The sequence below is a fragment of the Mesoplodon bidens genome, assembly GCF_964165515.1.
Source record: "Mesoplodon bidens genome assembly, chromosome: 16".
Taxonomy (NCBI): Eukaryota; Metazoa; Chordata; class Mammalia; order Artiodactyla; family Ziphiidae; genus Mesoplodon; species Mesoplodon bidens.
In genome coordinates, this window is record NC_138173.1 from 7,101,343 (window position 1) to 7,126,242 (window position 24,900).

Below are 24,900 nucleotides of genomic sequence, written 5' to 3' on the forward strand. Positions count from 1 at the left end.
CTTCCCACACTCAACACCATCAATCAGGAATATTAAGATTGGATAATCCTTTAGTCAGGGCTACTTCCCTTAATCCGTAATCCAATTAGACCCATTATTATTCTATAAATTTAAATTTTCCCTTTGCATTAATTTCAAAGCTTCATAATGGTTAGCTTTAATCAAAGACATTAATAATGAATGTTAAATAGATATGTTTACTTCACATGAGTTCTTGTCTCTTCGAACTATGGTAGCCAAAATATTATAACGTTCATGTCTATCAATGTCTGTTATTTTAAAATACATCTCAAAATAAATGTCATGTCACATGAGGCACCCAGAGAAAAACAAGGTATCTATGTATGTGTCTTTTAAAATAATTAATTAATTAATTAATTAATTTTTGGCTGCATTGGGTCTCCATTGCTGTGCGCCGGCTTTCTCTAGTTGCAGCAAGCGGGGGCTACTCTTTATTGCGGTGTGAGGGCTTCTCACTGCGGTGCACCGGCTTCTCATTTTCTCAAACTCCTGACTCAAACTGCCGTTTATAAAGAATTCAAAGCAGTTCTGTCATATTGCAATGTTCAGTTTTCTGTACTTGTTCTCATCATCAAAGAAGCTAATCAAATCAGCTGACAGTACCAGCTATGAGTCAGATAACCCAGGTCAGCACTTCTGGGTTGCTTTTGTGTGGGCCTAGGCAGTTCTTTGATTGTGGACGTAAGGAAGGGCCTGTAGACAAATACTTCTGGGTGAGAAGACGCTTGCAGTGAGGCCCAGGAGTGACGGTGAGCAGATGTCGCCCTTAGGCAGCTGCTCATGGGTTTGGCTGCATCCAGACACCGCTTGCTGTCTCCTTGTAGGAAATGGCCACATGTGTCCCCCCTGCCTGGACAGAAATCCCACCTGGCACCTCTGAGTCTTCCTTTCGGTGGCTGGGCCTACTGCTGTGGCAGTCTTCATGGTGGTTGCTGAATAATTTAAGATAACCCTCCCCCTCCCCAACCAGCCCCAGCACCTCCGGAAAGCCTCAGCGACAACATGCCGACACACTCTCCTTCCTCTCCACCCCCTTACCGTCCTCTGCTTATTCCTGCATCAGGCTCATCATGGACCATTCCTGTCACTTCTACTGTTCTTCAAATCACTCACCTGTTTTATGCACGATGGTGGAAAAATGGTCGAAGCAACAAATGTAAATTTTCTACCTCACCATTCTTCTCCTGGGACTCCTGGGGTTCTGGTCCTAGGCTGGTCCTTCCCCGTGCCAGGGATATGTTGGCCTTCCATCGCCCTGGAACGTTTTAGAGGATAAGTATTTGCGTAAGTACGACTGAACGGCACTGAGCTTTCATCATTAGAACACAGAACCACCTCCTGCTGGAATTTTCCTTCCTCCTCCTCTGATTTCCAGCCACACAGTTTAGGCAGCTCAGAGACAGTGGTGATCCCTCGAGCAACCAGGATTTTGTTGCCCTCAACCAGTTAAGAGCCGTATAGACTGAAACCTATCAACTTCAAAAACCGATTATTTCTCCCCTGGTTTATGAAGGCAAAAGAGAGACAGAGAAGCTTGGGTTTTCCTTGTTACTTAAATGACAAGCTGGGGTTCCCCGAGGACTATAAGCTCTCCTGCTTTGCTCGCTGACTCCCTGCCTGGTGACAGGATCATGCCTAAGGATGAGAGGCTTCTTCCCACACTCCGTCATTACCCACCCAGCTTCTGTGATGGGAGTCAGGGTCCTGGGGCGCAGACCTCCCGCCTGGCGTAGTCAATTTGCTGCTCATAAAGAGACCAGCTCCCCTCTTCTCATTTCTTTTCCCCTCTCTCTTTCTATTTGCAAAGCTAAAATTGTGATTGTGTTGGGATCAAGATAACATGTTAACTCTAGATCCTAGGATAACGTAAGAGATAAATTAGAAATTACTTCTGGGCCACATAATTTATGTTGATCCAAAATTGCCAAAACAGTCCTTTCCAGATATGGGATGGAGTCCTGATGTGGTAACTCAGCGTGGTGGTAGGAGTCTTGCTGCTGAAAGTAATAGCATCCTGTGAAGACAGCTCCCCAAAGCAGAGCTTCCAAGCCATTCGGTCACTCCTCCATCAGCTTTCTTTTCCTGGATGGCACCTAACTTTTTCACTTTACCTCTTCAAGGAGATTAGCCATAGCCAGTCTTCCACGAGCTATGATCTTGGCCATGCGGCAAAATAGATGGGGGAACTCTGATTTGAATGCAAAGCCAGTGTGAACTAACCTTCAGGCACTTCCTTTCTGTGGTTTGTAAGATGATGTCTACTCACCGAGTGAGAAAAAATACGTTCTGTTTGCAATGGAGTGCTACTGGAGTTTACAGAATGTCCAGAGAGTAACCAGGAGAAAGTCACATGAATCTTTTAAAATTTTTGTTTCAAAATTCCCTCTACCCTCCCTATTGTTGGTTTACCTTTGAGACTAGGGCTCAAGGGAAAGTCAAACAGCAAAATGAAAGGGATGTTCAAGAAAGCCCCAGAGACTTTAAACCAGAACTCCGACAATTCTTCAAAAGTAGGAGCAAACTCCGGTCCCACAATACTCAAAAGACATCCGCAGATGAGCTGCCTGTGCGAGGGCGCTGCTGGGACACGGAGCAGTTGTGCCCTGCTGGGTGACATCACGGTCAGCCCTGTGGTCTGGGTGGGCAGCGCCCACCACGGTCCTGCAGAGTTTGTTCTAGCTTGAGGCAACCACAGTGCCAGCCAGGGGATGTGCGTTGCCCCAGGGGAGGGGCCATGAAGGACAAGGCAGAGCAATTCCCAGAGACGGACTCGGCTGAGATCCCAGAAGCTAACACTTTCAACAGCTGAAAAGCGAGGCTGGAGTTGTGCAGGGGGAGGTCTGGGTGGCCCGTGATGGCAGCCAGCACACGCTCCTGTGTGACTTAGCTCTTAATTGTCTGCAAAGCCTGGTGCATCTCTTTCCCAAGGGACTCTTCATTTCCCATCAATATATTTGCTTAGTCTTGGGGTTAAAGCTCCTCTGTGCAGTGTGTGTGTGTATACACACCCACTATCATATATCCGTGTCTATTGCTATATCACATGATCTATGGCTGTATCTACCCAGGTGTGCTCTGCCGCTGGGCTCAGATGTTACGGGCCTTTCTGGGTGTGCAGAGGAAGACAAAGGCTAGAGGGGGGAGTCGCTTTTGAAATGAGTTTTAAAAAAAAGTATATAATTTAAAATCTTCTGCCGGGCCTGGGTGTGGCTTTAAGGACCACAGCGTCCCGAGCGTTTGTAGCCACAGGATGACCAAATGAGCATTTTCCCTCTGAGAGCAGTTTGTGATCCCTCTGTGGCGCCTGGGCAGTGGCACAGGCTCTTAGACCAGAGAAACACACACCTCACGGAGGCATCTTGGCTCTGAGACCTTGGCTGCAGAGAGCTGGCGAGTCCTAGAGGGCTCAGGGGCTGTGCTGTGGAGGTCCGCAGACAGTCCGGAGGTGGCTCGGTCCTGCTCCTGAGAGACACATTTCCAAATATCGTTCACAGATGCAGGGCCTTAGGCTTGCACAGTTCTTGCTGTCAAGCCCCGAGACGCTGGGATTCTCGCGGTCCGATTTTACCGAGGAGGCGGCGGCTCCATGAGGTGAGAGCTCGTGGTCCGCATGGCTCATGACTAAGGCGCTCGGCCTGCCGGTCGGTTCAGCGTGGCCCCTGTTCATTCTGTTGTTCTGCTGTAACTCTGAGCATCACCCCTTTCCACCCACATGACTTTCTTGATTCAGATGATGTGTGATCTGGCTTTTGAGTCAAAGCCTCTTGACACCAGATCTCACAGACTTCCTCTAAAGCCTTGCAAATGGCCTTAGGAGGTTAGAGCGTGTCCAGTGCACGTGGCCTGAACAATCTGGAATGTCCCTTCCACAAGAGCAGTGTCCTTAGCTCTACCCACGTCATCTACCTTCTTCCACAAGACAGACCAGGAGCAACTGGCATCGACCACATTTTCCACTAAGGGTTTTTTTCTCAAACATACAGGATTACAAAAATCAAAACCAAAAGAAACACTGGCGTAAAGGCAGAGACATGTCAACTTTTATTAGGTTAATGAGGCACTTTTGCCTTTTTTTTTAGACTCTGGCCGTTTGGACGTGTGCTGATTTTTATACGGAGCTGTACCATCTGGTGAGTAGATTAGCAGTTTAGCCCCTGAAAGTCATCTCCAGTACTCTGCCCAATGAGATGCTTGGTGTTTTCCCAGGAAATGGCACCATGACTAGAGCTGCCAGTAAGAAGAACCCATACTGCTCTTCCGGTACGAGGCTGTTGGCACCCTCTTGGTGGTGGCTTTGGGTGTGAGGCTGGCATTTGGAGAGTGTCTGAACAGTGAGAAACGCACCAGCATCAGCTGCTTCATGGCAGTAGGGAGCATAGCACTAAAAGCCATAGAAAAACATCTCAAAAATTCCCCTCGTCAAACAGGCCCAAGTGTTATCAAGCCTTTTTTGGTCCTAAGAGCCATGATGGGGTATGACTTCAAAAAATATTTTGTAATATTAGTTTAATATGACTCATACTTCAGAGCAACTAATTGATTGGCTCAACCTGCAGAAATCTATTCAGAGCAGGAATTAGGACACCCTCTCTTCGACATCGCCTAGAAGAGATGAGGCTTATCTCAGCAGTGAGCATAGATTTCTGTTTTTATTCAAAATGGCATCTCCCCCCTCCAACTTCTTTGCTAATGGTATAAACAAAGAAGCTTTTTGGTTGGAATTTAGTTTAGAATAATTTGAGTAGTCTTAAAGAGACTAGTTTCCAAAAAAAAAAAAATTCTTCTCATGCTTTTCAATAGTTTCGCCATCACATGGTTGAAGGAGGAAAGAGAGATCTTTTTTTTCATAAGTGACTTTTTAACCTACTGGGGTGAGAGAGGGAGAGAGAGGAGGAGAAAGAGAGACAGAGAGGGAGACACTAGGGTCTCTTTTATGTGTGTGTGGAAAAAAGAAGTTTCTCATGAACATTTCACTTTTTGTTAAAATATACCAGCTAAATTAGAGAATTAGAAAGCTCCCAACTTAAAAACTAACAAATACACCAAAAGTAAAAGCCAAAAGCCAGCTAGTAACCCTCTCGCCTGAGGTTAGAAATGAACAGAAAATGCCACTCACTCTTCAATAAAAACAATGGATGTCATTTTGGTTTCCAAGTAGCATTTTCCTGTACAGCTTCAGAAGATAGAATTCTCAGTTAAATAAATGACTCACTCGAGAATTAAAAGCACTGGAAAGGGCCCAAAGAAAAGAAGAGAACAGGAAAAAAAAAAAAAACGAAAGAAAAGAAAAGAAGAGAAAGGAGGAATCAACTAACTGTTGCTATTCCTCTTCTGAATTATTGATACTTACCTGGCAGCTTCGGGAGAAGAGTGAAGTCTCAGGTTAAGCTTGCTGTAGATACAGAAAACTGTCTCTGGGTCACGTCTCATCAGAATTAGTTAGGCCTGTGACCACCTAAAATAGTTCAGTCACCACCATCCCCTCATCCCAGTTTTACCAATTTTCTGCTTCAGTGGTTCATTCATGACCTTTTTCCTTCTCTTACTCTCCTCGTTACCCTTCCAAGCACCCCAAAAATGTGGGTGCTCACCATTCTGATGTGGCCTTTGGGGCACATTCAGTATGAAGATGCAATTTTGAAGAGACCATTTTGATAGAGCTTAAAAAAATGTAAAACCTCCAGTTCTTTAACAAATTACTAGATAATGTGTGAAACAGACATTATTACCTTATTCCCGTACTTGACTTATTCTGCACCCATCTGGTCCTCTGGTCGCAGCCCGAGCCTCTGGGAAAGAGAGGAATGGGGTGAGTGTGTGCAGAGGGCACCTTAGTTGGTATCAAAGATTTCTCTTTACACTCTCACTCACCTGTTTTGATATGACTGCTTCAGATTATTGCTCCCCAAGCGCCTGGCTTTGGAACAAGTCATCTTAGAGGAAAAAGGAATAATACGTCCAAGAAATTATGATGTAAAGAATTCCAAACTGGTTGTTAGCAGTTGCCCCAATTTTGATTTCTCTTTTAGCAGGCTTCTTTTATGTTATTTTGAAGATAAGCCTTTATCCCATTCGGGATGCTATGAAGTTCATAGCAAGGACTGCTGGAGTTAGAAATTTTCTTGGGATAGAAAATAATAATCTGGATAAAATTTCCTATTATTTTCTTCTTCAGCCCGGTCATGACATATAAGGGGGGAAATGTAATAGTGTAATGAAATAAACAGAAGGAAAAAAAGCAAGTCTGATTATTAAAGTCGTATTTGGATGTTCACCCAAAGATTTTGAGACTCTCTCTTTATTACCGATGACAGTAATGTCGATGGCGTATGTACATACTGTCTGAAACCTACTTGTTCGTAAGATCTGCTCAAAGCCCCCTTTCCAAGTCTCATGGAAATCCACTCTTGGCAAAGGGGTGGGAGGATGGTCCTCACACCTCACCGGCACTGACTGCAGGTTCCTGCATCTGCTAAATTTGGGGAGGTTTTTGATTATCTTGTTGCGTCCTGCAAGATGTCACTCTTTCCCACTGCACTGACCAATGTGGAACACAGCCCCTTTCCATGATAGCCACAAAAATTATGCATATAAATCCTTATGTCTATAGACTTAATGTTCCTGGACTTAAAAGTCTTTAAATTATTTGTATTTGGGACTAAAACTGAGAAAATTCAAATTGTGAAATCTTTACAATATACAGGCAAAAACAGCTAATAATATAATGACAGCCAGTGTATCCACCGCCCAGGCTTATGAATCTTAACCTTATGCCATACTTTTTTGGATACATCTTTTCAGAGCAATAAAACATTACAGATATAGTTAAGGTTCCAGTGCGACCCTCCCTGATCTTGGTCCTTTTGTCCTCCAGTACATCACTGCTCTCATAAACTGTTTATTATTCTCATGCCTGGCTTTATGCTTTTACTTACACATGTAGCAATAATGAGTATAGACGATGGTTTCATGTTTTTAGCTTCATATAATTGATATCAAACTGTACGTAACATTCTTTAGCTTGCTTTTTTTTCATCCAATATTGATGTGCATAGCTCTGGTTCATTCCTTAGTAGCTGTATAGTATCCCACTGTAAGCATATTCCAAGAATTATCCATTTCCTGCTAATGAACACTGATGTTGTCTTCAGCCTTACCTGTCACACACAGCTCTGCATGAACATTCTATTTTTCCTTGAACACATGTGTGAGATCTCCTTAGGGGGTGAACTTAAAAGCCACCCTGAACTTTTAGCCACACCGGACGCTTCACCTGTCCCAGAGTCTCTAAGCTCATGTTCCTTGCTGATTCCAATATTTCTTCCTTTTTAATTCCTCTCCCTCACTCCTTTTTGTATAAAATATCCTCTGTCACTTAAAATTATCTGCATTCTGTTTTTGGGCAGTTCAGCTCTTTTTAGCTCTTGCACTTAAACTCAGCTCCTGGTTCACCTTTGTATATGCCGGCCCATTATGGCATTCTGCAAGACAAATCAACCAGATAATCCCCTCTCTTAATAGGACCCAGCCTCTTTAGAAGGTGATCGTGATTGTAAAAGCAATTGATTTCTCCATTGCTTTGGTGAAAGGATTCTCAGAGAATGATGATTTGATATACTTCTTTGTCTAGGGAATCATCATGTGCTTGTGAGGTTTTGTCTTGAAGAATAAAATAAACAGTGTTCATTCCTTCAACAATCATTTAAATAAATGTTTACCTGGCACTGTACTAGGTGCTGGAATGGTCACAAAGATGAATAGAATCTAAGGAACAATCAATCTAGTCAGGGAAATAAACCCTTAAGCAAATACTTACAATACTTAAAAAAATTTTCCTCCAAGAATGGAACAGAGTGCTGTGGAAATATTGAGAAAATAAGTTTAATTTTATTGAGAAAGCTTCAGAAAAGAGAGAGCAGCAGGAAGAATAATTGCTATACCAGCAAGAGCCTGGGAGTCTAGTGTGGTTGGGATTGGCAAGGAATTTGGTGGCCAGATTTTAGAATCTTGGAAGGAAAATTGAGAAGCAGTAACAAGGAAGGTAGATTGGTGCCAGATTTTGCGTGGTTGTATGCCCCAGGCTCAGCTGTTTGAATTTTAATCTATAATCAATGGGGACCCACAAGAGTTTAAAAAATGAAGGCGTTATAGTATTAAATCTGGGTTATAAAAAAGAAACTAGCAGTTGTCTGTAAACTTGGAGACCACTTAGATCATTGTGGTGGTGGTGTTCCAGGGCAGAAAGTAGGGGGACTGAACTGAGGTAGGTGGGAAGAATGGCAGGAAAGTAATTCAGGAAATTTGAGAACACATCAGGACTTACCACTGTCAAATGTAAATAGATGGTCCTATACTTGTGAGCGATGAAAGGAAGAAAAAGTTAAAAATCAAAAGAATCTTAGCTAGGGAGGCTGGCTAAGTAGGTCAAGATGCTGTTCTCCAAGGAAAGGACCTTGGGAAGAGAGACAAGTCTTTGTTGGAGGACATGAATTTGGTTTAGGTAACTTTGTCAAATGCTCATGAGAAACCAGATGGAGTTGTCTGTCTGTGGTCAGGGGAACTATGGTCTAGCATTTAGGAGAAGTTAAGAATGAAGGGAGAGATTTGGGGGAGGGTTTCAATAATGCCAAAAGCAGCAGAGAAATCAGGGAAGATGAATGAGGAATATAAGGTCTCTGTAGTCGGCAACCAGGGGACACTTCTGGCTACTTTTCAAGAGCAAAGTCAGTAGCAGGGCAGCAGAAAGGGCTTCGGTTGAATACATGGAGGCTGCTGTGTTGGACTCTGATACTCTTCTTGTGATTGTCTGTTCTCCCGGTCTCCCTCACTAGCAGAACTCTGGTTTTATTTAAGGGGCAATGAACATCCAGAGACAACCCTGTGACACTGTTCTGGTCAATGGGATGTAAGTGGAGACCGGCTGGGGATTTCTGGGGAAGTTTGGGCGTCCTGCTAGGCATTGCTCCTTCTCTTCTCAGTGCTTCCTCCTTCTTCCTTCCTAGAGCACTAAATGAGGCAGCAAGGATGGGGATGGATGCCTCCACGTTCAGGATGACGGGGAAGACGGCACTGCTGAGCGCCGTACAGCCCTGGTCTCTCTGCCCTGAGAGTGCTTGCTGTGCAAGACCAGGAGCTTGAATTAGATAATTTAGAGATATATGAGCTGAGTGTGTCTTTATTATCAGAAGCTGATTCCTCAAGTCCGTATTAACCCCAGGAATTGGAAACAGAGAATCTCAGAGTCTTCAAAGTTGATGGCAAGCTTAGCCCTCCCCTTACCGGTTATTCTGTGGACGCCTGCATGGAAATCTCTTGTGATAGCTAACAAAATGCAGACACTAGGGCATCACTCTAGACTAACTACATCAACTTATCTGAGCATGGAGCCTGGGAACCTACTTTTAATACACTAAGGTTTGAGAAATACAGCTTTAATTTATGATTCTTCTATACCACTTTCAGATTCGTGCATGCAGGCACATAATCCACAACTATGGGCAGCTAGTGAAAGTGACTTTGTGTCTATTACATCGTGTCTATTACATCCGATGGGTTAAAAAATAATTAAAGGGTTATTTTAAAACCTAGTGGTGGAGAAAGTCAGGTTTGGATGCTGACATGCTCTAGCTTGATCCTATAAAACATCAATCCTTGGTGCCTTTAAAATCTCCAAAGGAATGGCAGAGCTTGAGGCTACTTAATAACCAAGAGGGAAATAAGCAAAGGAGCGAATCTTCTCATCTCCCTGGCCACTGAGCACACAGGCACACGTGACACCGTTGGGAAAACGGTCAGAAATATACCCATCGAGGTGAGGGAGGTGGGGAGAGGGAAACTGGAGTTGGAAGACAAGTTGGTTAGTTTACACCAGATACGTTTTGAGAAATCAGCCAAGTTTTCACACCACTATATAGTTCTTGTGAGTCACTAGAGAAGATTATTATATATTTCCACCCTCCATTTTAATCCTTAAATAACAGCAGATAATTTTTAAAAATTCTTGTCTTAACCCAGGAACACAAGGTAACATCTAGCAAGTAGTGTATGTCAACTCTGCACAACAACCAATAAGTGGGTAAAGTTTTGCAGTTGCTTATTTGCAGTTTCACTCTTTGAATATGTATTCTAAGAGTCCTTTTTTCAGTATGGTGTGCTGTCCAAGTGAAAATATTCTCCAAAGTAATGACATCAAGATAAAACCAAGATAAAGCGCTGGCATTATTATGTTTGGCAGCATACACTATATTTACAGTGAAGTTGAAAAGGTCAAAACTAACCTCATGGAAAAATGCAAACACTCAAAGGTTGTAAGAAATGATACGTAAGTTAAACTTGTAAACGAATTCTAATGCCACTTTATAAAAATGTAAATTTCCTCATAGAGGACTCATCAAATTCACTCTAGTCCAAAAGCTCGTTGGGTGGCAGGAATAATGATGATTAAAGACTGAAACATCAGTAAACTCCTTTACAGCTACAAAAATGGGAAAAAAAACCTTTAGCCAAAATGCTAAAAATAGACTCATTTTGGTGAAATGAAGCTGTTTGAATAAATGAAACTAATCGTTTTTATCGAAACCATGTGCAGTGTGGAGTGGGAAGTCGTGTAGAAAGGTCCTGAGAGACTTCTGTTTGCTTTACATCAGTAAGGAGAGGGGAGAGAGAACGCGGAGTTTCTGTCCGTCTATCTGAGATTTAGCAAAGGGATCAGCAAAGTGACGATGGAGGCCAACCTGTGCTGGCTGCTGGCAACCTGGCTCCCCCCGTGGTCCCTGTGAAGAGGGTGAACATTCTGGAAACGCAAGACCAGAAGTCATTCAAGAAACTGGTAAGTTAAATAGAGTAGCAGAATCTTTGCCCTGTAAGAAAAGGAAGAACAGAGAGAGAGAATGAGAGAGAGGTGGAGAGACAGAGAGGGAGAGAGAGAGAGAAACCCCATCTAACACTTCTGCTGTGTTGGTCTGCTGAAACCACATCTTGAAACCAGGTGTTAAAAATGACCCAACTCAACAGTGAGAATGGCTTTGTAGATAAGTGTATTTTGTAATACTACCCGGAAACTGCAGTCACATTTAGATAGACCATTCTTCCTTTCTTCTTGTATGAAACTCTTGCCAAGACGAGATTTAGGTTTCGGTGGGTCTACCTTGATAAAAAAACAAAAACAAAACAAAATACAGAATACTCCACAGAACTAGTTACAATTTACGGAGAGGTGAATTCTACGGGCTTTCCTCAGGCTTTGGAAACTGGATAAAACTAGGTCAAAGATAAATCTAGCCATGATTGTTGGTGCGAGCTGCTTTCATAAGGTACAACTTGTACATGTTTGAACATCATACCAATAATGTTGTTTCTGGAAGGACTTTATCCACGGACCACGTGCCATGGGGATGGCATCATTTCCTTCACTGTTCTCTTCCGTTCTTGTGCAACCATAGTGGAATCCTCCACAACTCACTGGACTCTCACCTAGTCTGTTGGCTTCATCAGATTTAATCGTTGAATTAGTTTATTCCTCACCTCCCACACTGTTTACTCATCTGATGGGAGAGAACGAAATCTAGGAAACTATGCAGAAAAGTTTGCCAAATGTTCTCCTGCAAAACATGCCTTAAGCGATCCATTCCCCCTGCCCTCACCCTGGACTTTCTTGGATTCTATTAGAAATGATATTAATTTTTTTGGACTACAAGGTTGATGCTGTATTCTCGGAACTTAATCAGCAGCAGGTGTGGTTGGACTCCAGCTAGGGCACTGCCCCTTCCAGGTAAGGTCTGAGGAACCATCGGACCAAGCCGAGACGGTGCATTTCTGCACAGTTCAGTATTTGGCCTAGTTTCTGGGTGGGCAGGTCCGTACAGCAGCAGCTCTTGCCCTAGAAAGTGGCCACAGTACCCATAAGTCTAGGGCTATTTTAGGACTTAGAACACTCTGTGACTTAGGGCCATAGATTAATTTTTAAGTGGATTCTACACTCAGATTTCCCTTTGCCCATTGCCTGGGCATGAGCTCCAACAGGAATGAACGCTCCAAGCAGGGAGCCCAGCTCAGTGGGTTCTGTAGGGCTCAGTGAAACACACATCTTGCCTTCTGTTCTCAACAGCGAGTCACTTCATTTCTCTACGTAAGTGCTGAGTTAGTATTATTTCGCCCATCTGCGGGTTGTGTGTCGAGGATTAGGGATAGGGCTTGTGGATGACCATGGAGGAATGGCACGCTCTTAGGACTGAGCAGTAGGATACTTTTGTCTATGCCTTGGAGTTTGACTGGATTTGATTCTAATTCAAATGTCAGGCATCAGACTGCATCCACAGCAAAGACTTCCAAAAAACGTTATTTGGAGGTTAAACATTGACAAACACCTGCTTTAAATGTCCATCCTGAAAGCGTAGTTCCTAGGCCAATTCCTTCCCCACCTCCGACACACACACACACCCACACACGAGGTTGAACGGAAAGTGCCAACAGTGGAAGGGTTAAGAGACGACCATATCCTCCTGCATCTGCTCTGCCTGTTGCAGCTAGAGAAGGTCGAGATTAATCTTCGTAAAAGCAGTCACACTGGAAAGACTAATGTGCCTCTCACCCTGACACAGGGCCCTTTATAGCCTGACGTCTAACTGCATTGGAATGCTATGCTTTCCACTGGCTTTGTGACTGTACTTGGACTTGAAACTACTGGGTCTTGTTCCAGTACAAAACTTAATCTGCCCTTTCTTTGCGGTACGCGGGCCTCTCACTGTTGTGGCCTCTCCCGTTGCGGAGCACAGGCTCTGGACACACAGGCTCCGCGGCCATGGCTCACGGGCCCAGCCGCTCCACGGCATGTGGGATCTTCCCAGACCGGGGCACGAACCCGTGTCCCCTGCATCGGCAGGCGGACTCTCAACCACTACGCCACCAGGGAAGCCCAATCTGCCCTTTCTTTTAAGGACTTCAAAACATCCAAATCTGTCTTATTCTACAGGTTTCCACTGAATCAAAATGCGAGGTGCATGTTTTACCAAGTGCCTTTGTCCCCTTTCAGAGTTCTAGTGAGGAACCCCAGTTCACAGGATGAAGATGAATGGCCAACACTGAACTTCCCTCAGCATCCCACGGTAGGGCCCTTGCCCAGCCTGTGGCTGATAGGGCATGTGCCAGTCTGAGGAAACACAACATTAGTTTTGGACATCTGATGGTGCTAAGCCTTTGATCGCCAATTTCTAACTGTCTTGAAAACCTTTTTTGCCTTCCGACAGTTGCACACTGTGGTTTTTTGTCTGTGCGAGGTGACTTCACAGCACCAGCACTCTCTATGTGGGGAATGCATTCATCTAGCACCCAAACCACCTACTGACTTCCGGCACCTCTTATCAGCCAAGCCATCGGCCACGAGCTGACATTTCAACATTCAGAAGCTCCCCACTCCCACCTTAAAAAAAAAAAAAAGTGACAGGAGGAGAAAAAGGCTCATTTGGCAATAGTTTGCTCTTGCTTTTTGGCCTGGAGAAAGACATTCAAAGTGGTAAAAGATTGTTTAGTAACAGCTGGCGAGCACCAGGGTGTGAGGCTGATTTTCAGATATGACAGGCACTTACAGGAATGCTGCCAGATACAGCTGTTTAAAAGCTTTAATAAACAGCAAGTCAATACTAATCTTTGCCAAATTAATCTTTTCCCTGACAGCCCATCAGAGCAATTATGCTTAGGCTTATTGTAAACACACAATTGTCAAAGAGGGACGCTGCAGCCTTTAAAATACTGTAGTTTGGTTTAGTCTCTCTTTAGAATGATTTTTTTTTTCTTTCTGTAGAATTATGTCTTTCCATTTCATTTCCAGTCACTATTTTTTTTTTCTGGCCTCATGTCAGTGTGAATGAAATTTCACTTTCAAATGTCTTTGCTAGCAAGCTGTTAATAAAATGTGAAATGACGACAGTTGAGGATGCGTGCTGGTGGGTTCACATAATGAGGCACAAGTCTGACCAGTGCTGACATATTACACGTCACTGTCCTCAGGGGTCTCCAGGTCCAGAGCAAGCACTTCGTCTTCACCTCCTACCTCCTACAATGTAATCTGGTTCTGGATACAAAGGACAAGACGCTGGCTGCGTAAGAAAAGAGAAAACAGTCTCATGTCGCTGTAGACACACGTGTTGCAGAGCGTGTCTATCTTGCGTTAGAAGTGACCCCTCCCTCCCGCAGCTCCCAGCCTCCCTCCTTCGGGACTGTGAGGTCAGGCAGCTCCCACGCTCTTTGCACAAGCAATAGTCTTGTGTGAAGATTTGGAAACTTGTCTGTGAGGGAAGGCTCTCCCATGCTGGGACCTGGTCCAAAACAGACCTAGGGAAATCTCCTTTGAGCATCTTTAAAAAAAGGATGGTTACCAGGGGGGGAATCGGGGGCGGGGGGATAAACTGGGAAATTAGTGTTGACATAGACACACTACTATCTATAAAATAGATAACTAATAAGGACCTACTATATGGCACAGGGAACTCTACTCAATACTCTGTAATGACCTATATGGGAAAAGAATCTAAAAACGAGTGGATACAGTATATGTATAACTGATTCACTTTGCTGTACAGCGGAAACTAACACAACATTGTAAATCAACTATACTCCAATAAAACATTTTTAAAGGAGTCAAAAAAAGGACCACTTCTTCTCATCCTGGTGTAATTTAAATAGAGCCCAGGACATAGGGTCTTTTATTTGTTACAACAAGTCATACTTGCACTTGGTAATTAGAAAAACAACCCAACATCCTGTTCATCAATGTTTTAATTTAGCATTCTATAAACTTGGCTCCTGAAATTTCTCTCCTGCACTCAACACTCCTACTTGTCTGACACCTTTTTTTTCTCCTTGGCTTCTCATTTTCTCGATGTGACTAGTGTATATTCCATCTTTTATTTTGTTTGTAACTAGAAACTCTTGCTTGATTATGTAGACCCAAAGAATACAGCATAACTCATTCTAAAATTCCTATCTTTTTGTAACCTTAGGTTACAAAATTTTTAATGAAAAATTTCCATTCTTCTTCACCTCCCAGTTCTTGTCTGTAATATTTAATTCCCTTCTATATTTAAAGAGCTTTTAAATGATCAAGGAAACACCATAGAACTGCTATGTGATGAGGATAATTTGTGACGTGCCACTGACTGTTTTACATATCATTGTATTTATTGTGCACCTACTATGCGCTATGACATTCCAAGTTGCTTTGGAGGTAAAGAAGTTATTCTATCTTAGGGAAACAGATTTGTACTGTTGGGTGACTCACATGGATTCATCTATTAGGTAACTCGGGGTAATACATGTTTGGGGATTAAACTTATGATGTGAATTCTGTACCTTGCCTTGCCATTATTTCAATGTTCAGCCATCAGCAAAACAGGTGAATTTCTCTGTTTCAGTAGTTACCTTAAAATGAGAGTTATGAATGGAATAAGAAAATGCAGATCAAATCCCCTTTCAACAAATAAGCATTAAGAGAACATCTGTGTGTAACAAAAACTTTCATGTTCCAGCAGATAATCTATTCATTACAAATTTCCACATTAACTTTTTTAATATAACAAAGAAATAGGACGTTTATTGGGGTTTCCTGGAATCTGGTAATTTGAAATATTCTTTGTTTGGTTGAACGTAGCTGTCTGGGACTGACTGGAAGCGGGGCATCTTGTAAACAAGCACATTACTTCTTTGAGTCTCTTCTCCTCAGACTTTGTAAAGAACTTCTAACTCCATCTGAAATCATATTGACCTTGTATCCAAAATCCCATCGTCTCTAGTTCTCAGCCATATTGGGTGGAACCGTATGAAATTGCCGTTTTTGTAGGTAAAGGGTTGTATATAGGCAATTTCATACGGCTAAATCTAATTACCTTCCAAACATGTGTGGCAACTCTTTTGCAAAAGGCAGAACGTCCACAGGAAAGGTAAATGGATTGTTGATGTGCCTATTTTAAACTTTGAATTCATAAATTAAAAAAGTTTCTTAGCAATGAATCTGAGTCAGGACACACAGTTCTTTGCTGTCATGACCGCTGATGGACCACTGATGCCTCAGTCAGAAGGGGCTCCTTTCCTTTAAGGCAACAAAGTAAAAACAACCACAGAGACCAGCTTTCATCCTCAGCTCTGTTCAATAATTTGACTGGCTGAAAGTCATTCTTTGACTGTTTTTCCATTGTCAACTCATTCACATTAGAATGGGAATTGGGATTTTAGATTATTCTTTCTTGTGGATGTTAGAGAGACAACTCAACCGCTCCTAGTCGCTGTCACACTTTTTGGTCTTTTTTTCTTTTCTAATGAGTTATAATTTTGACTTTGGCGTGTTGGAAAAGATATTCTATGATCAGCATTATTGCTGAGTCTCTCAGAATGCTTTTACTGGAGGTCCCGGGATCCTGCGGAAGGCTACATGGCAGGGAACTCGGTGGACACCATCACTGGTCCTTACGGTTACAAGCTAGTAGCTGCTGGGCTCAGGCTGGATTCTGGCTTCCTTAAAAGTAGAGGATTTCTCAGGCAACACCTGACAGAGGGCTTTCTCAGTGTTTCAGGAAGCAACGGCTGTGGCTGGGGCAGCTGTTCATCCTTTCTGTGCCCGATCGCTTCTGCCATGAAATTTATTTGGGATCCCTCATCTGGCTGGGTCTGTCTTTCAGAGACTGATGGATATCCAAATAGAATATGGTCATGCATGGTCAGAATTTTTATTTATGATGTTTTCTTTTATTTATATTTATTTATTTTTTACTGTTTTTGGTATCGAGTTTCAATACTCTCTCTACCCTGGTTGCACACCTGCTCTAGAAAAACTGTAAACAACATGGTACTTTCCTGTACAACCCACCTGTCAAAGTCAAAGCTGGTTGTTCTCACCCCGGTAATTACCTTCTCAGACTTAACACAAGGGCAAATGTTGCTTTATCATAATATAATAAATAAGACATTAGGTAATTAGTAGCGCTGGTATATTTCTAAAATACTAAACAGACAAACAATAAACTGTGAACTTAATCACATGAGTTCTTATACAGTTTCAAGACAGGAAAATTAGAGCTCTCAGCTACAGTCATTTTAATAATCACATTGGATCTGCATTATTTATTTGTTATTACATGCTCAGCTGATTCAAGGTTGTACAATGCCTAAAATCATTCCAAAGCAAGCATACCTTTTGTCTTTTAAATTCTGACTGGATTACACAATGCATATATTTGTATTTAGTTAAATTGCTAAGTTTATTTCACACATTCCACGAAAAAGACATCAGCCATTCTCTTGATTTCCAACCAGACTAGCTTTCTTGATAGAACCCTCTGTAAGGGCGTAATTTGCTCTTCTTGATGTAAAAGCTATGCAAACCTTCAGCCAGATTCTCAATGCTTTTTGTTCTTTAGCAAATCTCTAGTACCTTCAGAATTCTCTTGGAAGACCCAGGAATTCTGGAAAGACAGTAGCTTGTAGAGGCACAAATGACAGCAGGAACCTCAATTTCTATCAACGGTTTTCGAATGGGGGCTGCTTCCCCTTTCCTTTCTCCTGTCTGGTTACCCACCTTCCATGTTTAGATATATTCTTGACAGTATGCTTCCTTTCTTTCCTCCCGCCCCTGGTTTAATTCCTAAATGTTTTCTGGATTTTGTGAAAAGCATGCAGCTTGCAGAATTTGACTGATTTCACTTTAATTCTTTTTTGCTGGGAGGGGAGGGAGTTTACAGATTGACTAAAACCAGCTGAGAACCAAGAAGCCACCTTTTTCTTTCAGATAGAGACCCATCTGTTTAGTCTTGGAGCCTATGCGACTTTTAGGGCAATTCTCTGTTCTATTGTATGAAGACAGTTCTTAAATATCATAGTTTTTTCGTTTGTGTCAACCAAAGAAATATAGAAATAAGGGCTGGTTACTTTAGTTTGCTGCTAAAATGAAAAGTAGATTTGGCTTTATTCACTGTAAAAACTAAATAATAAAGTATTCACACCAAGCGTGAATTTTTTTTTTTGCCAGCAAAAGTTAAAACATCAAAGAAACCTCTTTCAAATACTAACAAATTTACTTACAAACACCTATATTTATTATTTCATAAATAGGCGCGACAGTTTCCATAAAAAAAGATTAAATACAGACACAGTATGAAGAAATAATGATACAGAGCCGTATGTAAAGGTTATAATTTAGCTGTTTCCAATCTGTTTCTGCATCTAATAAAATACCAGGTAAGCATTTGGCAGTTTTATACATAAAAGGACTTAAATGACATTTACTAACCATTACACAAAAAGTGATACAAAAAAGCAATTTTTCTGCCGTACAAAATACACGTGTTTGCACTTCCCTTCACACTAGTTTCTTTTTGTCTGATCAATGAGACAAAGCCAATTTGTTTTTAAATGAAAATCGTTTGGGAATACGGTTTTCTTTTCAAATATTTTGAAAATATAGAACTATTAGTCAGTTGTTTTAAAAATGAAGTAAAAATATGAATGTTTGCCAATTTAACCCCTATTGTGAAATCAATAAACTGGAATGAGCCAGTTTCAAATCACAATTTAGCTACAAAAACATTCACATTTTATACTCTAGGAGAGTGTGACATAGATGCTATTTACAAACTTGCTATGACTGCTACATCAAGCCATTTAAAAAGTCTTTAGTAGTTTCATATAAACACCCATTATGAAAACCAATGGAAAATCCAGGACTTTTATCCAAGACATCTATAGTTGCTAAGGCAGTTACTATAGCGCAGCACTTCACAGCAAAAAACCAACATAAAATCTGAATGGTCCAAATTTCCTTCAGGGAAGAAGAAAAACAATGTCCATAAAGGATTACAAAAATAATAAAGAAGCAGGACTATTTCTTCCAGAGTGGGTGACCCACAAGCTCAAATGGCCCTAAGTGCTTAGCAACTTGTATTTTTCTAATAAAATGGAGAACTGCCTTGACTATACAAAGCAATCCACGGTGAAAAGACTTCCCTGAATGCCTCAGTGGAAAGAAGAGGTGTTCGGATTTTCAGGTAAGGTACAGTGCTTTGTCCCTCTGCATGCCCCTGTGCGAAGAGAAAACAGACACATGATGCCTTGTTAACAGGACAGGCTTGCTACAGGTGACCAAGGGGGACGTGTCTATCTGCTCTAGCTTGAGGGGTGGAGTTGGGCACTGGGAAAGTGCACAGTAAAAGCCAACAGGATCTAAAGGCATTTATTCTTGGAATGGTTGGAAGGATGCTTAAAAATGTCTGCTTTCACGAACATGGAACCGTTCTAGATTATCTTTTGTAAAGCAGGAAGAAATGATGGATCTTTCCAACCACCAGAGAGCAGGGCACAACATGCCTGCTATGAGAGCTGTCTGCCACCAGGTGGCGATGGCTGGCCACTTACCCACTACTGCAGTAGTCATTCCAGTCCACGGGCTGGGCGGGAGGATTTCTGCATCCAGAGCGCACATATTCCATGGCCTGGGTGACCACTTGTGCAGCTGTAGACGTAGGATTGATTATAGTCTGATAGTCGGGAAGATTAAACCCCTGAAAGGGAAAGCAAGTCCACAAATAAGGATCAAAGTGCCTTTTTAAGAAGAAAAGCACCTAAATATTTATCCATTGTTTGCAAACACTACTGCCTTCTTGCTAGTGTCCCTGAAAGGGCAAGCTTATCCCAAGGATGCAGAAAACTTAAAACAAAGATGGAAAGGAAGTGCCCACCACCCATCCTTTTTACCTTTCCTTCATTTAACCATGTGTTGGAAAACCTTGAATTATACCCTTGAGCAGATAAATTGAATTTAGAAGCAATTTAAAATTTAGAAAAGCCAACTCAATCAAAACAAAGGGAAAAGGCCCTAAACCCCTCAGAGTTTATGTTTTCTATCAAGCCTAAGGATACATTAATAGTTAATCCCCAGAATATGCAACAGAATCCTTTCTGAAGGATCCGGGCAGCAGGTGGCTGAGTGTTTTATTAGACTACACCTATTCACATATTGTTCTCAAAACCCGTTTTCTTCAGTCGATCACAAAGGGACCATCTGCTTCTTCTTTTATTTGTACTTCTTTCTCAGCTAAAAATTTCATCCAAAGCTTTTTAACAGTTGTTGGACTAATATAGGGAAGGAGATTCAAAACAACTTGCCAGTGGAAAACACAGCGAAGGAAAAGTATAAGACAGAGCAAATATTTTTTAATTGCAAAGTCTATTAACTAAATAATAATCAGACTTCAGGAAGGTTCTTTTAATACACTGGTATGGTGAAGTGTTGACTTTTAATCCTTGCAGAGCTATTAAAAATTCAAGGACAGAATCTCTGAAGTAGATAGCTATATCTGGTAAACAAAAAGCATTATACGCTAAGATTTATTTTTAGCTTATCTGGTGAATTCAAGAGCAGCATAAGCAAGCTTTACTGGAAATGACCAAAAAAGCAACTTAATTAATCTTGTGGCTGTCTCTTTTGCAGCAGATTTCATACATGGTTTTTAACCACTGAAAAATCAAGGGATTTGAAAACAAATCATTCTCTATTTCCTTGCAGGGAGCTTCTTTTGAAGGCATAATATTGTTGAGATTTTTACCTTTTTAAAAAAATTCAGCAGAATGATCAGAAAATTGATTTTCAAGTAAGGCTATTTCCTTAGACTTTCATTCATTTGAGGGCACCTTGGGTAAAGACTCAAAGACATCTATTATCAAATGTCCTCAATTCTCAATACTGGCTTTAAGATATTAATTTATTTTCCATTCAAGTGATAAAGACTTCAAGCCAATGTCCACTCAAAGCCCCACCAAAGCTGCTCATCAAAGACAAATCATTGAAAAGTAGAGTAATCAGCCAGCTGGGCTATTTGACCTCACACAGACTAGAAGGAATAGAATGTTTCCTAAACTAACAACTGGCTTGTGGGAGGTAAGTTTGTTTATGCAGACACCACCTGCAGCTCCAGCCATAAACATTTTACAAAATAGGGGGGTGAGAAGTGAGAGGTATATAACTGGATTTTTGGTTCTCCAGGCCTTTCCAGGCTGACATCCTTTCTTTCTCCAGACCATCCTGTACCTCTGTGACACAAAGGGTTTCACTGGCTTTGGCAAACTATTCGTTTCATTATGGTCCCATAATGTCTTTATGGGGCTTACTGTCCAGCTTTCTGGACCTCTTTCCCGAGTGTCTCATGTGATGCTGTGTGATGCGAGGCAGACAGCAGGAAAAAGTCCCCAGAGAGAAGAGCCTCGCGATGACTTTCATTTCCGCCCCGTCATCAGGGCTGCCCAGTGACCAGAGAGTGTTTGTGTTGCTTACTGGATATTCTCAGGGTCGAACCCACAGTAGTGGGTCCATAAATCATGTGTTCCAATAAATAAATTTTAACATTGACTATTTGATGCTAATCTTGGAAAGGCCTGGGGAATATAATTGTGTAAATACCAAGGTTTTCCTATCTTTTTAATGTAAAGTTCTCCACATTGGATTTTTGCACAACCAACAAAACGTAACCTAAAAGTAAGTAAGTCTCAAAAACAGAGTAGTTGAAAATATCTCGCGTGGAAGGTATGGAAACATATGAGAAAGGAAGAAATAAATAAAAATAAATCAACCTGCTTCCATCCAACACCACACAATCAAAAAACGGAAATGACCATTTTTTTTTTTCCTATTCAATGAACATAGCCCCTCAAGCTTGGGAGAGAGAATATCAGGAGAACATTCATTTTTAAGTGATCAGTTTAAGATTAAATGGGTAACTTCAGTTTATAAAACCAAAATTATGCGTTATCTACAAAGCTCAAAGATTTAAAATTCAGCTAACTTCAATGCCTAAATTTAAGATGACTAGTATTAAAACAACCGAGGACCAAGAAAAATACAAGCAAAGCCTGAAGACCATTATTTTACTTGCTTTCAATTTAGAAAATGAAACATTCTTCTGAAGAGATGCTGAGGTCAAACCCAGAACTATGGACGTTTTTATTATTGATGTAAATATGAAACAACAATGATGATATAAATTTTTGAAAAACTGTTTGCTTAGCAGTCTAATTAAACAAGGCTGAATATTTTGCATTTTAATGCTCAAGAGAAAAATCACCAACTGTTTTGTAGCATGCCTGGAATTTTAAATTTCATTTTCTGGTGCCAGATTGAAATAAAAATAGGAAACATGATAAAGATTAATTTGATGTCAGAAGGGACATTTGCTCTTTAATTCGATTTCTGTAGCCCTAGCAGTTTTGTTGTGCCACCACAGCAAGTCCTAAAAAAGCCTGCAGCAATACCAAACAGTGATCTTCATATCCACACTTTACTGGGAACTAATTTCATTTCCTGCCTGTCTGGAGAGGTCTTTTCAACAGGCATCAATGTTTTTGTCTTCACAACTGATTTATTCATCAATCTCAATGTGATTTTTTTAAACCTTTAAATTATACCCACATCCTAAAGCAGCTGTTTATTACACAAGGAAATTGAAAATCTGTCTGTGTGATATCATACAAAGATTTTTTTCTTAAGGTTATAAAGGAAGTTGACAGATATTAATGATTTTTTTTTTTCTCTTAACCTCATTCGACAATATAGTGAACAAAAAAAGGAAGAAAATTGGACCAAAAAAAGCCCAGGTCTACGGGCTTACTGTATAAAATATTATTCCAGGAAAAAAACAAAAAACTATTACTCCTGGTGGACTATACAATCATTTTTGTAGGATACATTCATTTTCCAAAGGATAATAAAATAACTAAAGTAATACTGAAATATGAAACTTTACTTTAAAAATACAGGAGCCATTAACTTTCTTTCTCCTTCTCTCTTTCTCTTTGTCTGGTGTTTGAAAACGGGGACATGGCCCCCATGCCCAGGAAGCAAACATTGTCAGGATAAAGATGATGGACCAGACAGGCCGAATCCTATTCATCAGCTCTACAACCACAGGCTAACGGCCCACTTTGATGACGTGAACACTGGCCCCCCGAGCGCTGTGACTGTAATAAGCTGATGACATGGAGCGGTGACGGACCTTCTGATCCCGATCGCAGGGCTCTCAACTCGTTGGGGCTTCCAGCCCCCTTAACCTGCAGATCCTACTCCAGTGACCTACCCATGAAGCTGACCTCACTGCCCAGCACTCGCCCTTCCTCACCAGGCTCCCCACTGGCCTCCTTTCCACATTTGCACAAGCCACGCCCCTCCCAGTGAGGTCCTCCAGCCAGGAGCCCCTTTTCCTTGCTACTGTTCTCTGCTGGTATCTACCCTTCCCACCTTCTGATTCTTAAAGGCTGCTTCCTCCTCTCATCCACCTGCTCTTGAGAGAGGCCTTCTTTATCCACCCCAGCAAAAGACCTGCCGTTCCTCCACACACCCTGCAGTTTGCCCCCGTTTTATTTTTTCCATGGGATCCTAGGAATTTATCTGTTTATCTTATTGCTACCTGCCACCCCCACCCCGCCCCAACTCTGATGTGAGCTCCATGCATGCACAATTCACTCAATTTCTAGAGCCCAGACAGTGCCTGACACATGTTTAAGGGGTTCGATTCATCTTTTTTGAATACATGAAAAGATTTAAGACGTCCAAGGATTTGAGATTCTACAAACTAGCCTGTAATTTCTTCCAATATCTAAACTTTACTAATTTTTTATTCACTCATTTGTTCATTTGTCCCTTCAACAGTTATTTTATCGACTGTCTACAATGATCAAGGCGTCGTTAAACGTGAGTTCAGTCACTGTGGTCTCTGCAGCTGCACTGCCTCTCCATTTTGGGTTCATGCCGTTTTGTCTTCTATTATTAACGTCAATTGAAATCAGGTCCTACCATCTCAATAAGAACACTTTCTGAGATACACTAATAGAACTGACTTAAAGACTGATGAGTAACTTGTCCAATGGAATCTGTTCTATTTTTTCCTATTCAGTGAAGACTCTACACGGAAAGACACATCTCTTAAGTTTCCACGTGTGGCCTTATGCAATTCTGAAATGTTGGTCACAGCCAGCTTATCTAAGGTATGAGTATAAATGGAAAATGAACTGTCTCTGAGTGGATAAATTAGTAGAAAGGTGTTCTCTCTGCACAGAGCTCTGGCCCTCAACTTGGGGAGGGGACCGTGACTTCTGTATTCTTTTCCCTGAGGAGAAACACCCCTCACTACAGCACTGTGAGCAAAACACGGGCCCTCAGCCAGGCAGCACACCCAGGCAGGACTCAACCCACATGCCTGAAGGTCGAGTCCCTCAAGGTATTAGCTCTTCACTCAAACACTATTGGTTCATTAAAATGCAAGGACACCCAAAGACTGTCCCTCTTATTGAGAGTGACGTCTGATGGAAAGAATGGCAACTGGACCCCTTGAATATCACTTGCTGGTCACAAAGCTGCAGACAAGGCAAGATGGTGGAGGTTGGCTCTTCCCCAGTGGGTCGACAGCCAGTCTGCTGACAGGTAAGTCAGCTGTCTGAGCTTTATCAATATCCTTGGCTTAGGGACCAAAGAAGACTTCAGTAAAGAGATGAGTCCTTTGCTCTCCACAACCATTCAATCTCAGAACTACCTAGGATGTAAAGACCCTCCCAATTCTTAGAAGAAATTGTTAAGAATTGACAAGAATGATTAAGAGTGAGAGGCAGCATGCCTAGCGTCTAAGAATCCAGGCTCTGGGCTTCCCTGGTGGCGCAGTGGTTGGGAATCCACCTGCCAAGGCAGGGGACACGGGTTCCAGCCCTGGTCCGGGAAGATCCCACGTGCTGCGGAGCGACTAAGCCCGTGCGCCACAACTACTGAAGCCCGCGTGCCTAGAGCCTGAGCTCCGCAACAAGAGAAGCCACCGCAATGAGAAGCCCGCGCACCGCAACGAAGAGTGGCCCCTGCTCGCC

General features: G+C 42.0%; 1 protein-coding gene across 2 annotated transcripts in view; it reads right to left on the minus strand.

Annotated features, from left to right (window-relative positions):
* Positions 1 to 17,054: 17,054 nt before the first annotated feature.
* Positions 17,055 to 24,900, minus strand: part of TOX (thymocyte selection associated high mobility group box) — a 297,838-nt gene continuing 289,992 nt past the window's right edge. The window contains exons 7-8 of one of the 2 annotated variants that reach the window (XM_081258280.1): positions 19,417 to 19,562; positions 17,055 to 19,082 (exon numbers count right to left, since the gene is read on the minus strand). In XM_081258280.1, the coding sequence (XP_081114406.1) occupies positions 19,046 to 19,082; positions 19,417 to 19,562 (183 nt within the window). In that variant the 3' untranslated portion in view covers positions 17,055 to 19,045. The remainder of the gene's footprint in view (positions 19,083 to 19,416; positions 19,563 to 24,900) is intronic. The other variant, XM_081258279.1, reaches the window with a different exon arrangement.